Raw genomic sequence first — 14,797 nt, 5'->3', positions numbered from 1 at the left:
GGAGGCAGAGCGGCGTGCAGCCCACCGCGCCGCCCACGCACGTGCAGTTGTACTTGCAGTTGGGCTGGAAGGACTGGCCGTTGTTGTAGCGCACGCCGTCCAGCACGCAGCCCACGCCGACCACCTCTGCGGACACAGGCGCCGAGGGTCAGGCAGGTGGGCTCCGGCGTCCCCCGCAGGGCAGCCCCGCCCCCGCTGGACCACGCCCCCCCACGTTCACGTCGTAGGGGAGGGGCGAAGGCAGAGCAGTGAGAAGCCACTGGGCCCAGCCGGCGGCGTGGGGGGAGTTCGGTGGCACCTGAGCAGAGGCAGCGCCAGTTCATTTAACCCGCGGAGAAATACACAGTGCCACCCTGGAGCGGGGCGGGGGGAGGCCAGGACGGGGAGCCAGGTGGCTAGCCCCTGGTCCTGTCCCATCAAGTGGCACAAAACCTGGTCCTGACAATTTTCTGCCTCCAGGGTCACGGTTCTGAGCCCGGCAGTAAAGCCAATTCGAACACTTTGAAACAAAGACTCAGTTCATTCAATGCAAATTTATAGAGTAGTCTAGGTGCTGGGGATTTAGTAGTGAAGCAAGGAGACAAAAAACCACGCCCTCGAAAAGATTACATTGTAGTGGGGGAGAGAGGAAAGACAATGGACCGTCTAGAAAGTTGATGGGGCCAGTAAAGCAGTTGACGGGAGTGGAGGGGGGGGATGGTTTGCAGATTTAAACAAGGTGGGCCAGCAAAGCCTCACGGAGGGTGAGGATGATTCAACAAAGATGGGAAGGAGGTGAGCTGCCCAGGTCTTGTGGGAGGAGCCTTCCAGGCCGGGAGGGGCTGTAGGCGGGAAGGCCCGAGGTGGGAGCAGCCTGGGATGTGGGAGAGGGCAGGGAAGGGTGAGAGAAAGTCAGGAGGCAGGAGATGAGGTGAGAGGGGGCTTCCCTGGAGGCTCAGCGGAAAATACAAAGCTCTTAGAGGCTGGCACACAGTAGGTGCTCAATGAGTAACTGTTGAATCAATGATATGAATTATGTTTCACAAAAACACTCGTGGTGCTGAGTTGAGAACAGACTGATGGGTATGGGTGGTGTCAGGAGGCCACACTAGGAATCCAGATAAGAGGTGGTGGTGATTGGACCAGTGAGGGACAGCCAGGAGGAGAAGGGCTCAGCTTCTGAGTATATTTGGAAAGACCGGCTGACAGATAGGATGCAAGGATGAGAAGAGAAGCATCAAGAAGGACTCCTAGTTCTACGTCCTGAGCCCTGGAAGGAGAGGGATGCTCTGTCCTCAGAGGAGCAAGGTTGGGGTGGGTGGACTCAAGTTCCTCACTAGACACGAGATGCCTAGTTGACATCAGAGTGGCCGTGTGGAGCTTGTTCTGCAAGCCTGGAGTTCCAGGAGAGATCTGGGGCTGCTGGGCCCCCACCAGCATTCCCACCCTTGATGCTGGGTCCCACCCTGAGGACAGTGTCTGGAAGTGCAAGCAGAGAGCCCAGGGTGGCAAGGGCATTCACCCGAGGAGGGCTAGTCTGCCAAGAGTTCCAGCTTATCTCCTGGATTCACCCAAAGGTGAATCATCATCTCATCATCACCACCATCGTCATCGTCATCGTCGTCGTCATCATCCCTGTATCTAACAGGAGTGAGGGTTCTTGGTTGCCTGACCTGCTTTGCGTTAGGCTTCCTTGCTTTGCTGATTTCATCCCATAAGGAAACGATACCACATCCTCACCTGCATTTTCACCTACAGCAAACCTGAGTCTCAGCGCTGTTGCATCACGCACCTAAGGTCACAGAGCTCAGCTCAGCGGAGCAGTGAGGGCAGCCTGTGGGAATACTGGGGTGACTGCCGGTTTCCTTGGGAGGTGATTGTGCCGGAGAAGGTACAGAAAGGAAAGGCGCTAACACTTACTGCCCCTCTGATCTGGAGCCAGGCACCATCTGGTATCTCACGCAGTCCTCGCAGGGACTGCCCTAGGAGAGCTTTGTTTTCTTCCTTTGGCAGAGACGGGAACTGGGGGTGTGGGGTTAGTGCTCGAGGTCACCCAACAGGTGACTCATGGAGCTGCTCCCAAAGCCTGGGGGCTCTGACTCCACCATCCATTTCCTTCCACCAGACACCAGTAAAGGAGGGGAAATAGGAAAACAAAACAAAGCAGAGGAAGCACTGGGTGAATCACTGATCTTTGCGTCTGAGTCACCCCTGGCGGTGCGCTTTTGCTCCAGGGAGCGTGCGCGTGTGCGCGTGTGTATTGGTGGAGGGGGAGAAAGGAGTGCTGAAGCCCGTCTCTGCCCGTGTGTGGGAACTTCTGGTGGAGAGGGCAGCGCTGGGTGCTGGGAGTCCTTAGCACAGTGGTTCTCAACACCAGCTGCACGATGGCACCACCAAGGGAGCGCTTTAAAATTTTGATGCCCACACCATGCTCCAGTATATAAGGGTGGACCTGGGTTTCAGTATTTTTTATTGTTTTGCCCTCGGTAGCTCCCAGATGAATCCAGTTTGCAGCCAGGATTGGGAGCCTTTGCCTCTAGAAGTTGTTCCCAGTCTCCTGGGAGGTTTAGGGGGTAGGGACAAGCGATGGCTGGTAGGTGTGATGGCTGTGGATTGTCTCATCAGTGGACTCTGGCACCCCTTCCTTATTCGATTTCTTTCTGACTAATTGAAGGACCAGCTCCTGGCTAGATGGGGAAGCTGGCTGAGTTTCCTTCCCCGTTCAGATGTACAAGTCCAGGCATGAACTGCTGGGCTTTCATTTTATTGACGGACTTCAAGGAACTCCAGTCACCTTGCTGTGCCGTCTGGATCTCTACTCCCCTTGCCCCACCCGTGCTGGACTGTCACCTGCCTGGGAGCAGGGACAGTGGGCCATGCCTTGTAACCCCATTGCTGTATTATCACTAACCTGTGTTCACCGCATGAATGAATCAGTGGACGGATGGATGGATGTCAGATGGGGTGAAACCTACTCCGTATTGGGCTTCTACTGTGTATCAGGCACTCGACATCCTAACCACCCAGAGAGGTAGGCGTTATTCATTCATTGCATTTTTCCTTGATGAGGAAACTGACACTTAAAAAGGTTAAGCAGCTTTCCTAAGACCATTGTACTAGTTAGTTACGGCACTGGGCTTCGAACTTAGGTTGTCTAGCTCCAAACCCCATGCATGGGTTTTCTACTCCCTCACTCTTCAGATGGGAGAGTCTGCGCTTGGAACCAGCCCTGCCCCCAAACTCTGAGGATGACCGTGGACAAGGCTAAGGGAACTTCTACAAAGGAAAGCTGAAGCACATGAGACACTCACCAAGAGCAGCCGACCACGTTTTAGGCTTCAGCCTCAACCACCACGCGAAGCTGGTTGGATCAAGCTCCTTAAGTGACGTGCCCAAGGTCACGTAGCCAGTAAGTGGCAGAGCCAGGAGGCAAAACCCAAGTCTGTCTGCCTGTAAATTTCATGATCCTTCCAGCAAACCACACTGCCCTCAATCCTGACCCAGCTGCATTGAATGCAGTCATGTTTGTCCACGAAAATAGCCAAACAGTTTAATCCAGAGGTCACTCGCTGCCCACAGAGGTGTTTTGTTTGGCCCATGGAGTGTTTTTAAAAAAAGTTTTCAATGTGTTGCCAACATTTAGAAATCCTACACAAATCTGGATTTCTTTCTGGATTCACTTGAAAACGGAGCAGACTGGATCAGACCAAGCTCACTTTTCCGCCTGGCCTCAGTGGCCAAAGCTTGCATTCACTAGTTTGCCATAACCCCTGTGATCCTCTCTTTGAGTTATTTGTGCCAGCGTTGCAACTGCTTATTTTTATTTCCTTGTCCTGGCTTAATGACACACACATCTCTGAGGACAGATTTAGCCTGGCCTGGGCATCGTCCATTGGTTGTTGGCCATTTGCTGACAGATTGTGTGTGTAGAGGAACACTTCTTTCTCTTTCCCCTCTGGCCCCAAAGCCTCTTCCTCTCTAGCGTCTCAGAACCTGGACTCTCTTCTTTCTCGCATTAGGGTCTCATGAATTCAGACACTATGGCAGCATTTCCGGGAAGATGTTCAGTAGCACACTGGTGAATTGTGTGTGTGTGTGTGTGTGTGGGTGCACATGTATGCATGCTGTGTGTGTATCTGAGTGAGTGTGTGTGGTGGGGTAGGTGGGTGATTGGGTAAAAATCTGCCTGGAAAAACGTGTTCACTGTGCAAATAAGTTCAAAAACAAAAGTCCTCTCATGACGGCTCTCTTTTTGGAATTTGACAATGGACGTGAACGTTTAAAACCTCTGAAAAGTTCTGTTTCACTTACTGAACCTTATTTATTCCGAAGTCTGTAGACCTATACGACCAGAGAACCCTTGGCAAGTGTGGTACTCATTATAGTCTCCCGAAAACCACAGTCTTCTTTTCAAATACAAGGAATGGAAATACAGACTCATGATGAGAGGGAGCCAGGGGAACACAGGAGCTGACATTTAAAGACACAGGGCTGGTGCTGGATTGGGAAGGTGGCTTTCCAGGCCCCTGGTGGTAAAGGCAGGCAGGATAGGCCATCCCGGGGTCTGTACAGTCTATGGGTCCATGAGAGAATGTCTATAGAGTTGTGGTGCCTGGCACGTGGTGAGATGTCATTGCAACTTTAGGGAATCGTATAGTCACAATGAATTTCCTTTTAATGACCTTAAAGAACAGCTGTAAAAGGGGAAAGAAATGATGAGACAGTCTCATAGACGTGGAGGGGATTCTACTGCGGGAAGGCTCAGCCTGGTTTCCTTACCTGGGTACGGGGAGAGAGTATATGAGTGGCTACCTACATTAGCAGTCTCAAACCTGAGTATGAGGGTGGTCCAAGGAGCTTGTTAAAGTTGTAGATTCCCATCTCCACTTCCAGAGAATTGGAATGAGTAAGTCTGGGGTGGGGCTCAGGAATAACATTTTTAACCAACACGTCAGATGATTCTATGCGGATGGAATCTGCACGTTTTCACTGAACAGAGTTTTGTGGGGCTAATAATGAGTCTCAGTAAAAGGGGGGAAAATGGAAAGATGGCAGAATCAATGGTAGTTACTTGGACCGCTAAAGACAGATGACTTGGCATGAAAGTTGAGGCATGAACTGAGGTCAAAAGAGCGGAAAGTGCTCATAAGTTAACCATGATTGTTTTGACTTGGCATTTCGTGCGTAACCCTCACCAACAACCCACTTCAGGAAATATAATGGGTTAACTGAGGATGAGAGAGTCTGCTGTGTGAATATGCAGTGGTGTGTATTAGAATCATAGTTACGGGGACAGCTGGATTCAGCATTAAGGGAAGAAGGGAGTTCTTGGGTTTATGAGGCTTTGCGTAACTTTTCAGAAGTTAGCCTGCTGTGTCATCATGTCATCATGCTGGATCAGGTATCTTGAATAAATACTTAGATGATTCAAGCTAAGTGAATCACAGTCCAGATAGAAGCAGGAGACCAGAAAGTCCCAGAAAGGAGGTCTCTGAGAACAACAAAGGAAATGGTAGAACCCTGTGAAGAGCAAACAAACAACAAACAGCCTCTCCCCCGGCATGGGGCTATTCTAAGGACAAAGAGTAAAGAAAAAGCAAAGGCAAATAGAAACCCCAGGAAAAACAAAAGGCTTCATAATAAAGGACATTCAAACAAGTGCACTATCTCAGGTCACAGTGAAAAACGTTTACATAATCCTAATATTGTAGATAGTGGTTTATAACCAAAAATATGACAAAGATATTGGAAGATGGGGGAGATGCCAGGTGGTATTAAGGAACTCAGACATTAGCTACCATATAGGGATCATTCATAGATTATCCACAATTGATATTTAAAGCCGATCAATATATAACTGAAGACATGTATTGAGTATTTGCAGCTACCAGAAGAAAGGGCTGAAAGTTAAAAGTGACTGTAGTAACCAGGGAAACATGGGTGGGTGGTAGGAAGGGATGGTTTCAGGCTGCTGGGTTTTATTCTTTCAAGGCTACTAAATGTTTTAGAGCCATGTTATTTTAATTTACAATATTACTGAAATATCTGGAGCTCTGCAGGGTCCTGGTGCCCCTGGGAGGCCATGGGCAACCAGCAAAGAGTTCTACCACTAAGAAAACAGAGCCAGGCTTAGGTCTTGACTGGGGGATGCCTCTTCCCTGGACTCATCCATGGATGGAGAACAGAGAAGACAGCCAGGTTCTGGGTGTCAGAGGAATGCAGCATCCCTCCCTCCTCAGAAAGAGCCCAGCCTCTGGCCTCTAATCACGGCCTGGGGTAGGGGGCAGGGGGTACTTCCTGCAGAACTGGAGCCAGGCCAGAGGAAGGGCAATGGGTGGGGGTCCCTGGGCCAGAGCTGGGGATGCTGGGGGCTGGCCGGATGGTGTGTGTGGGGTGTCACTTACGTGCACATACTCCTACTGCGTACCTCGGGCTGTCCCCACTGTAGTCGCAGTAGAGGCCCCGGTGGGGGTCACAGACAGCAGCCTCCGTGCAGTTGTCCCCGAGCTGCTGAGCACACATCTTACAGCATTCGCAGCCGTCTGTGATGAGGCTGACCCCCAGCGGGCAGCGGGGCGGGGATGGCGGGCACTCGCACGGCCACTTGCAGAACTGGGGGTGTGCAGGGGTGCCCTCCAGGGGAGCCGGGGTGAAGACCGTGGCCGTGGGAGCTGGAGAGAGGGCCTGCAGGGGAAGGGCAGACGTAAAGGGAGCTGCCAGGTAAGGGGTTCAGAGGCCAAAGGTCTGCAGTCACCTTCCCATCTTCATGGTGTTCAAAAGGCTTATGCGAAATTATGTTTCTCCACCATGCTTTTACTAGCCAGACGTCTCCTTTCACCTCGGTGCAACCATAGGAGGAGCCGGAGTTCAGAGACTTAAGCCAGTTGCCCGAATTCCCCAGCTGGTAGGCCGGGGGGCAGGGGCAGACTCTGGGTCAGATCTCTGAGCCCCATGGGTGTTTCCTTCCCTTCTGGCCATCCCGAAACCTGGGAGGTCCTTGAGTTGGCCTCGATGGAAGGCGAGGGAGCTACAGCTTTGAGTAAATGCCTTCTGATGTGGCACGGCCCACACCCCATCAACCGGTTGCTCTTTTCTCTGCGTCCTAAAGATCTACCCTCTCCACTGAGGTTTCAGGTGTACAGCACAGTGATTCAGTTATACATACATACAAAGACACATGCACATATATGTAAATTCCTTTTCAGATTATATCCCCTTATAGGTTGTTAGGAGATACTGAGTATAGTTCCCTGTGCTCTACAGTAGTAGGTCCCTGTCAGTTACCTATTTTAGATACAGTAGTGTGTGTCTGTTCACCCTAAACTCCTAATTTATCCCTCTACCCCCCTTTCCCTTTGGTAGCCATACATTTGTTTTCTATGGCTGTAGGTCTACTTCTGTTTTGTAAGTAAGTTCATTTGTATCTTTTTATTTTCAGATTCCACATATAAGTGATATGCATATTTAACATCGGGTTTCAGGCAGGTCTTTTTATTAATTTTCTTCTCCTTCTTATTTCCCCTCTGAGCCCCAGGAAAGGGCTGCATGGGTGGCAGCGGTGTCCAGCCTCGTGCCTCCTGCAGCTGGCTTGCTCTGCCTCCGTAGGGAAGGGAGTCATGCTCTTGTTGCTGGTGCAAACCATGCAGAGAGGGGTCTTATTTTGTGCTAAGGGTAACGGACCACCACTCCACTTCCCCCACCTGTACTCCTCCCCAGAACCCCATTCCCATCCCCTAGCCCATATATTCATCTTTATGCTGGCAAATATGATGGACACGACAACAGGCCAGCGGGGAAGGAGACATAAGTCCCAAAGAGCCCCCCCTGCGCTGAAGATCAGGCAGATAGAACGGGAGGCTGCTCTGGGGTGCCGGCCAGTATTAGGAACTTCCAACTGCCTGTATCTCAGGGATCCAGTCCCCCGCCCGGCCCCTCCGGCTGCCTTCCTGAACAGCCCTCCTGGCCCCTCACTCTTTATACTGGAGGAAACCTAGGCCCAGGGAGGAAGGGAATTGCCTGAGGATGGAGAGTGGAGGCTGCATTTTTCCACCCCCAGGCGGTGGTTCCTGCTGGGGAGCCTCCTGTCTGGGGCTCCTAAATTCTGAGGTTAGCGGAGGTGGAGCCAGGGCTTGTGCGGGGTGCCCCACGGGCCAGCTCCTCCGTCTTGAACCAGAGCCTGCTCTGTGGACTTACAGATCTGCCCTTCATTCTTTGAACAATAGATGCTGAGATATTCTGACAGATTCCTTCTTTTCCTGAGGAGGAAAGCGAGATCCAAAAGGCAGAGGGACACATCCAGGATGACACGGCCCATGTCAGGGCCTAGGCACAAATGACTCTCCAAGCTCTCATTTCTGGGACCTTTACCTTTGCCCCCTCTGGGCTCTTTCAGTCACTCCACAAACATTTGCTGAGCTAGCTCACCGTCTCTCTTAAGTTTTAGGCGTTTGAAGATGAAGTTAAAAACGTCTTGGGCTTGTGGTACCACAGCTTATAGGAGAGACAGTTATTCGACGTGTGTGAGTGCTGGGCACCGGAGCAGCCCCGGGAGCTCTCTGACTACCGGGGCAGGAAGCTCTCTGCCGAGGTCAGTGGTGTGCATCCTTGAGTGCTTGGCTGTGAGAACCAGAGGCCAGGAGAGATGGTCCAGGTTAAAGTGTTGGATTAGTTGGGCTCTTGGTTCTGTGCTCGGCACATAACAAGTGCAGTAAATATTAATTTGACACATTAAGGGCCTTTGAAAGTCAAAAATGCAAACGTTGATTTGAGGCTTTCGTCACCTCTAGGCTTGGTTTCAGGCAGGTTTGCTGGTGGGGAGCAGATTGTGCTGGAGGTTGGCAGGGCTGGTCTGTGTTCATCGGGAAACATTTAGGTTACCTTCCCTTGTTTGCTTTTCCTCGAAAAGTACAACGGGACACACAAAACCCCAAACCCCCAAATCAATGAAACCACACAATCACACATACACACACACACACACACACTCACACACACACACTCACACACCCTCATCTTTCTGACTCTGTGCAGAGAGACTTTTCCTTGTCAGTCTGTGGCAGTGGAGGCCTGGAGCTTTATGAGTCCCCCAGACCACCTCTGACAGTCTCTAGACCCTCAAGACCTACTCTTGGCAGAGGAAATAAAAAGAACCCTCTCCTCCAGGAAGCCTTCCATGCCTTTCCCAGGTTGTATTAGAGGTGCTGCCTCCCCCACTAAAATGTGAACTTGTAAAGGGCAGAGTCTGTGCCTTACTTCTCTGTGTGGGCCTGAAACACGGCTCACGGCCCACAGCAGGACTGTGTAAGTGTCGCCTGGTGGAATGGATGGATGGGGAATTGTTGACTCTAAGGGGCTTTGGTGTCTCTTGATTTTTCAGGGTCTACCATCTTGGAAGCTTTTTTCTCTGCTCTAAGTTTGAGGGTCAAGAAAACAGCATGGGACCTGAGACAGTCAGAAGTGGGTTCTCTGTGTCCTTGGACAAACTTTCTGAGCCTCAACATCCCCATCTGTGAAATGGCCACAGTAATGCCCCCTCGGGAACTGTTGGGAGGGTGGAGGCATTGTGTATGCAGAAGCACTGTGTATGCAGACCTGGCAAAGGGCAGACGCTCGAAAGCACGACTTTGCCCTTGTGCTCCCTTGCTTGTGTGCCCTGCCTCGCACCCACACAGCCCAGCACAAGACTTGGGGGTCTGGACACTTTGAACTGAGCTGGGATGGTCTGGAATCTGGATAGTAACCACCTCCACGTGGTTACTATCCATCCTGCTGTCTCCATACCAAGTTAAACCTCCCCAGAAGGAAGCCTCCTTTCCAAGCACATGCCGGGAGCCCCAGGACACTCAGCTCCTCAAGGGGAGCTGCAGAGAAGGCCCCCCGTGTTGGGAGGGTGGAGGCATTGTGTATGCAGAAGCACTGTGTATGCAGGCCTGGAAAAGGGCAGACGCTCGAAAGCACGACTTTGCCCTTGCGCTCCCTTGCTTGTGCGCCCTGCCTCGCACCCACACAGCCCAGCACAAGACTTGGGGGTCTGGACACTTTGAACTGAGCTGGGATGGTCTGGAATCTGGATAGTAACCACCTCCACGTGGTTACTATCCATCCTGCTGTCTCCATACCAAGTTAAACCTCCCCAGAAGGAAGCCTCCTTTCCAAGCACATGCCGGGAGCCCCAGGACACTCAGCTCCTCAAGGGGAGCTGCAGAGAAGGCCCCCCGCCTTGGATGAGGGAAGCAGGTGATGGCACCGTGGGGCAGTGGAGGGAGGGGCCCCGGGTCCGCTGAGCCAAGCCCTTGCTGTTGGCGCCATCTAGTGGTAGAAATCTCCCATCCCTAGACGGTCCTGGATGAGAGCTGTGGGGTGGGAAGACCTTTAGACCCCAGGGCCTGAGGACTCCTCATTTTGGTGCATGACCCTCTGAATCCCGACTGCCTTGTCCAGCACCCACACCCCAGGGAAAGTGACTGCACACACACACACAAACACACACACACACACACACACACACACACACACACACACACACACATCAGCCACCTTGAATACCCAAGATGGCACTGCATGTCCGCCTGCCCTTGGTCACGGTACAGGGACTATTGCAAACTCACTGGGCCTACATCATTTTTTATAACAGCAGAAGCTAAGGGTGAACAAAGGGAAGGAAAGCAGTCAGAAAGCAAGGAGAATATCTATTGTCTGGAGGAAAAGCCAAAGAGAATCAAGAAGAGCCCTGGGTACTTGCAAATTGCAGCTGTTCACATAAGAGTCTCTTTTACAATGTGCTTCTGCATGTGGACTCCCCGCGGACACCACTGTGTTTACAGGAAAGACAGGAGGGTGGGGCTGTGCCCTGATGCTTCCCGGGCTGGGCACCCAGGGCTCAGGCTCCTGCCTGGTTCTGCCCACTCAACCCCTCAGTTCCCGGGCTGAGCCCACTGCCCACCTCCATCCTCAGAGACCCCAGGGCAGTGGCTTACACTGTCACTTCCTACCGTGGCTCCCAAACTTTGCCATATGTTAGAACCACCCAGAAGCTTTGATAAACACTGATGCCCGGCCACTGTCCGCAGACAGCCTGACTGAAGTGGTCTGGGCAGAATCCTGGGCACTGACTGCAGCCGAGGGTGACAAGGGTCCACTTGCCTAAGGACCTGGTTAAGATACAGATGCCTGAAGCCCACTTGGAATATTCAGCTTCAGCTCTTCTATGCTGGGCCCAGAATGTACATGTTGACCTGTACCCCTGGTGATTCTTGTGAGAACGGGAACCCTCGTCTTAGAGAACTGGGCCAGGGGAGGGTACGATGGGGAGATTCTAGGCCATTTTCCTTTCTTAACATGACTTTTTTAGAACATCACTTACACGCCTAACCTGTCGGCAGCTTGATCAACCTTCCACAAAGCAGTCCAGGCCAGACTGCAGAACACACACCGTTTTCGGTAAGCAGGCCTCATGTAGTTAATTGAAAATGATGTACTTTGCTTTTACTGTTTTGTGAGAAAGAATGAAAAATGAAAGAAATAGAAAAGGAGCAGCTGCCCATGATAAGACCCCTAAGTGTCAGCTGGGTACTGAATGAACGTGTCCCCTCAAATTTATATGTTGACGTTCTAACCTCTCTAAAGGTCATGGTATTAGGAGGTGAGGTCTTTGGGGGGTGATGAGGTCATAAGGGTGGAGCCCTCATGGAAGGGATTAGTACCCTTATAAAAAGGATCGCAGAGAGCTCCCTGGCTCCTTCCACCATGTGAAGACACGATGAGAAGATGCCAGTTATGAAAAGGGTCCTCATGTAGAATGTGACCATGCTGGCCTGGACCGTGGACTTCCAGCCTCCAGGACTAGAAGCAACAAATTGTTGTTTGTTAGCCACCCGGTGTGTGGTTTCCTAAAGAAGCCCAAAGGGGCTAAGACCATGTCTGCTACTTAACCCTCCGGGCAGGGAGGGTAATCACTAGGCAGGTTGAAAGCAATGAATCAATCCATTTAATCATATTTATTGGACAAACTTAAGCAGATTAAAATTAAGAAGGAAAACATTTTTACAACAATAAATGGTGGTAGGCATGGGAGCAGAGAGTAGGAGGCTGGCAGTGGTGGGGTGCCACCCTGAGACCTTAATCATCCTGATCGATGATGGAGCCAGACCCCACCATCCACTGAGAGTGTGTGTGGTTCATCGATGAACAGGGCCTGGGACCAGGAGGAAAGGGCAGGGCATCTGCAGTGAGTGGAGCCCATTTCCCAAGGCTCTGTGACCTGGGGCCGTGCTCACCCTCTCTGAGCTTGTTTCCTCATTTGTAAAATATTAATGATGACAGCATCCTCCAGCAGCCCTAATGAGCAGTTATAGTCTTACCTCCATTTTACGGATGAGGAAACTGAAGCTCAAAGAGCTTAAGTAACTTGCTCACAGTCTCACAGCTGAGAAGGGGTCTCTGAGTGTCCCCAGAGTGTCCCTCCAGAGGGACTTATCACCACGCTGCCCTACTCCTTCATTCCTTCATTTTCATATCCATACATTCATTCCTCCATCCTCCCATCACACACATGTACTAAGCATCTCCTGCGTGGTTGGTGCTCAGATGAACAAGGCGTGTGGTTCTTACCGGAAGGCAGTCACCGTATGGACACACACACAAGATTACAACACGGGGTGGTGACAATTGGAAGAGGTGGAAGAGGAGATGGGAGCCTCTCGCGGGGCTTTTCAGGGACACATTGCCCTTTCTTGACTCCTAGGTGCTCAACACTGAGCCTGGCACACCGTGGGCTAGTGCTTCATGAATGGAAGGGATGGTAGAGAGCTTGGGCTTGCCCACGTTTGGGCGGCCACCCCCAGATGCTCCACCAGGGGGCAGGGTTGAGACAGGAATGGCCTGAGCCAGCCTCAGCGGGCCCTGGGGGTTTTAGGAAAGGGCTGCCTTGTCTGGAATCAGTTTCTGTTTTGCTCCTTCCCTGAAAAGATGCCTCGGTGGGCAGTGGGAGAATGTGGACACAGACCTGGGTCCAGAGCTGGGGAATGCCCTGTGGTCAGCCCTCTCCGACCGTTTGCTCTCACTTTTCTGGTGTAACTGACAGGCGGCCACCATGTGACCTGGTGGACACATTTTCTGAGCATCTCCTCCTCCGAGGATACCCCTAGGGGTCTGTACCCAGGGCTTGGTAGGAATGCCCTGCAGGTGGAGTCACCGTCTTGGAAAACTCTTAGCTCAAACCTCCCCAAGGCACCTGGCCTGAGTGTTTGGAGGACCCAGCACTGCCCAGAGCCTTCCATGCTCACTCCGGTTCCGATGGCAGGATCTCTAGGGACGTGAGGCCCAGCGCTGGCCAGCCTGCACGTCTTGGGAGGTGGAAGGTTTGTAGAGCTTTTCTGCTAATTAGTTCTGCAAACATGCAGTCTTATGAGCGTCTGTTTGGAAAAGTCGACTTTATATGGAGAAGGTAAAAAGGGCAGGAAGCCAGATTTCTTTCCAAATAACGAGCCCTCATGAATTTGTTCATTCATCAAATGAATATAAAGCATCTACAAAGTTCCCCGTATAAAGTCTCAGGGAGCGCCCAGCCTCCCCAGGAGACAGGAGTATGAAAAAGGCAATTGCATTATAGAGCAAGGATCAGAAACCAGCCCCCAGGGACATCCCGCCCACAGCACTTTTTGTAACAGACTAGAACAGGTTCTACACTTTTAAAAGGCTGTAAAAAAAACAAAAAAGAAGATTCCATGGAGAGCCTATAGTCCACAAAGCTTAGAATATTTACTCTCTGGTCTTTTTTTAGGAAATGATCGCTAACTTCTGTTATAGAGTGACAGCGCTATTAATAAGAGCTAACCCTGACGGAGTGCATAGCCAGTGGTGGGCATTTCTACCAGGGTTACGTATAATCAAACTTAAAACGTGTTCATTCTTTTTTGGGGACGTGTTCAAATATTCACATTGTTGGGAGAATAATATAATGAATCTCACATACCTATTCCCGCTTCAATAATTATCAACCAACCTCTGTCCATCTCCTTTCCTCTATTTCTCCCGCCTATACACATACTTTTTCATTCTTGAGGATTTCAAAGCAAACCTCAGACATCATGTGATTTTACCTGAAATTCTTCAGAGAGTGTCTCTAAAGTATGGAGAATTAAAACAAAACAAAACAAAACAATTTTCACACCAATTAACTTAGTTTGGTTACAATTTTGTAATTTTCCCTATAGCAAATACTTAGTCCGTATTCAGACTTCACTGATTATCTCAACGCTTTAAAAAAAAATCAGATGGTTTCTATGAATCAAGATCAAAATGAGGTCTACATGGTCTGCATTTTGCCTTTTATGCCTCTTTTATTAGTTTCCACGCTAAGTCATCTAGTCATTGTGAGAACCCTAAGAGGCAGGCTGCTTTTATAATCATCTCCCCCAGTTTACAGATAAGTAAACTGAGCCACAGAAAGGTCAGATCATTTGCCCAAGACCATTCACAAGTGGCAGAGTTGGGATCTGAACCAGTATCAGTCTCTTAAGGCATCACACCCAAGGGCCACAAGGCGGGGTGTCTCAGCAGAGTCTAGGGTCTATGAGAGCAAGGTGAGAGGGGAAGGGATGGGGCCGTGGAAGCAGGGAGGGCTTCCTGGAGGAGGAGCCATTTGGTCTGCATCTTTAAAGGAGGAGTGAGAATTGACCAGAACGGCAAAGAGAACATCCAAGCTGAGGAACGGCATAAGCAGGGGCATGTGGGTGCTGCAAAGTGGCATGGAGCAGGAATGACCAGTGGTCACCGTTGCTGGGGCTTAGGGCTCAAGGACACGGGGAAGGCAAGCAGG

At 51.0% G+C, this 14,797-nt stretch overlaps 1 protein-coding gene across 1 annotated transcript in view; it reads right to left on the bottom strand.

Annotated features, from left to right (window-relative positions):
- Window positions 1-14,797, bottom strand: part of CCN4 (cellular communication network factor 4) — a 30,537-nt gene that overhangs the window by 7,323 nt on the left and 8,417 nt on the right. Inside the window, exon 2 of the mRNA XM_024740968.1 lies at window positions 6,384-6,663. Within this exon, the coding sequence (XP_024596736.1) occupies window positions 6,384-6,663 (280 nt within the window). The remainder of the gene's footprint in view (window positions 1-6,383; window positions 6,664-14,797) is intronic.

This window comes from Neophocaena asiaeorientalis, unplaced genomic scaffold, assembly GCF_003031525.2.
Source record: "Neophocaena asiaeorientalis asiaeorientalis breed wild unplaced genomic scaffold, Neophocaena_asiaeorientalis_V1.1 scaffold177, whole genome shotgun sequence".
Lineage (NCBI taxonomy): Eukaryota > Metazoa > Chordata > Mammalia > Artiodactyla > Phocoenidae > Neophocaena > Neophocaena asiaeorientalis.
Note: the sequence above shows the minus strand (reverse complement) of the source record. Positions and strands in the feature narration are given on the sequence as shown.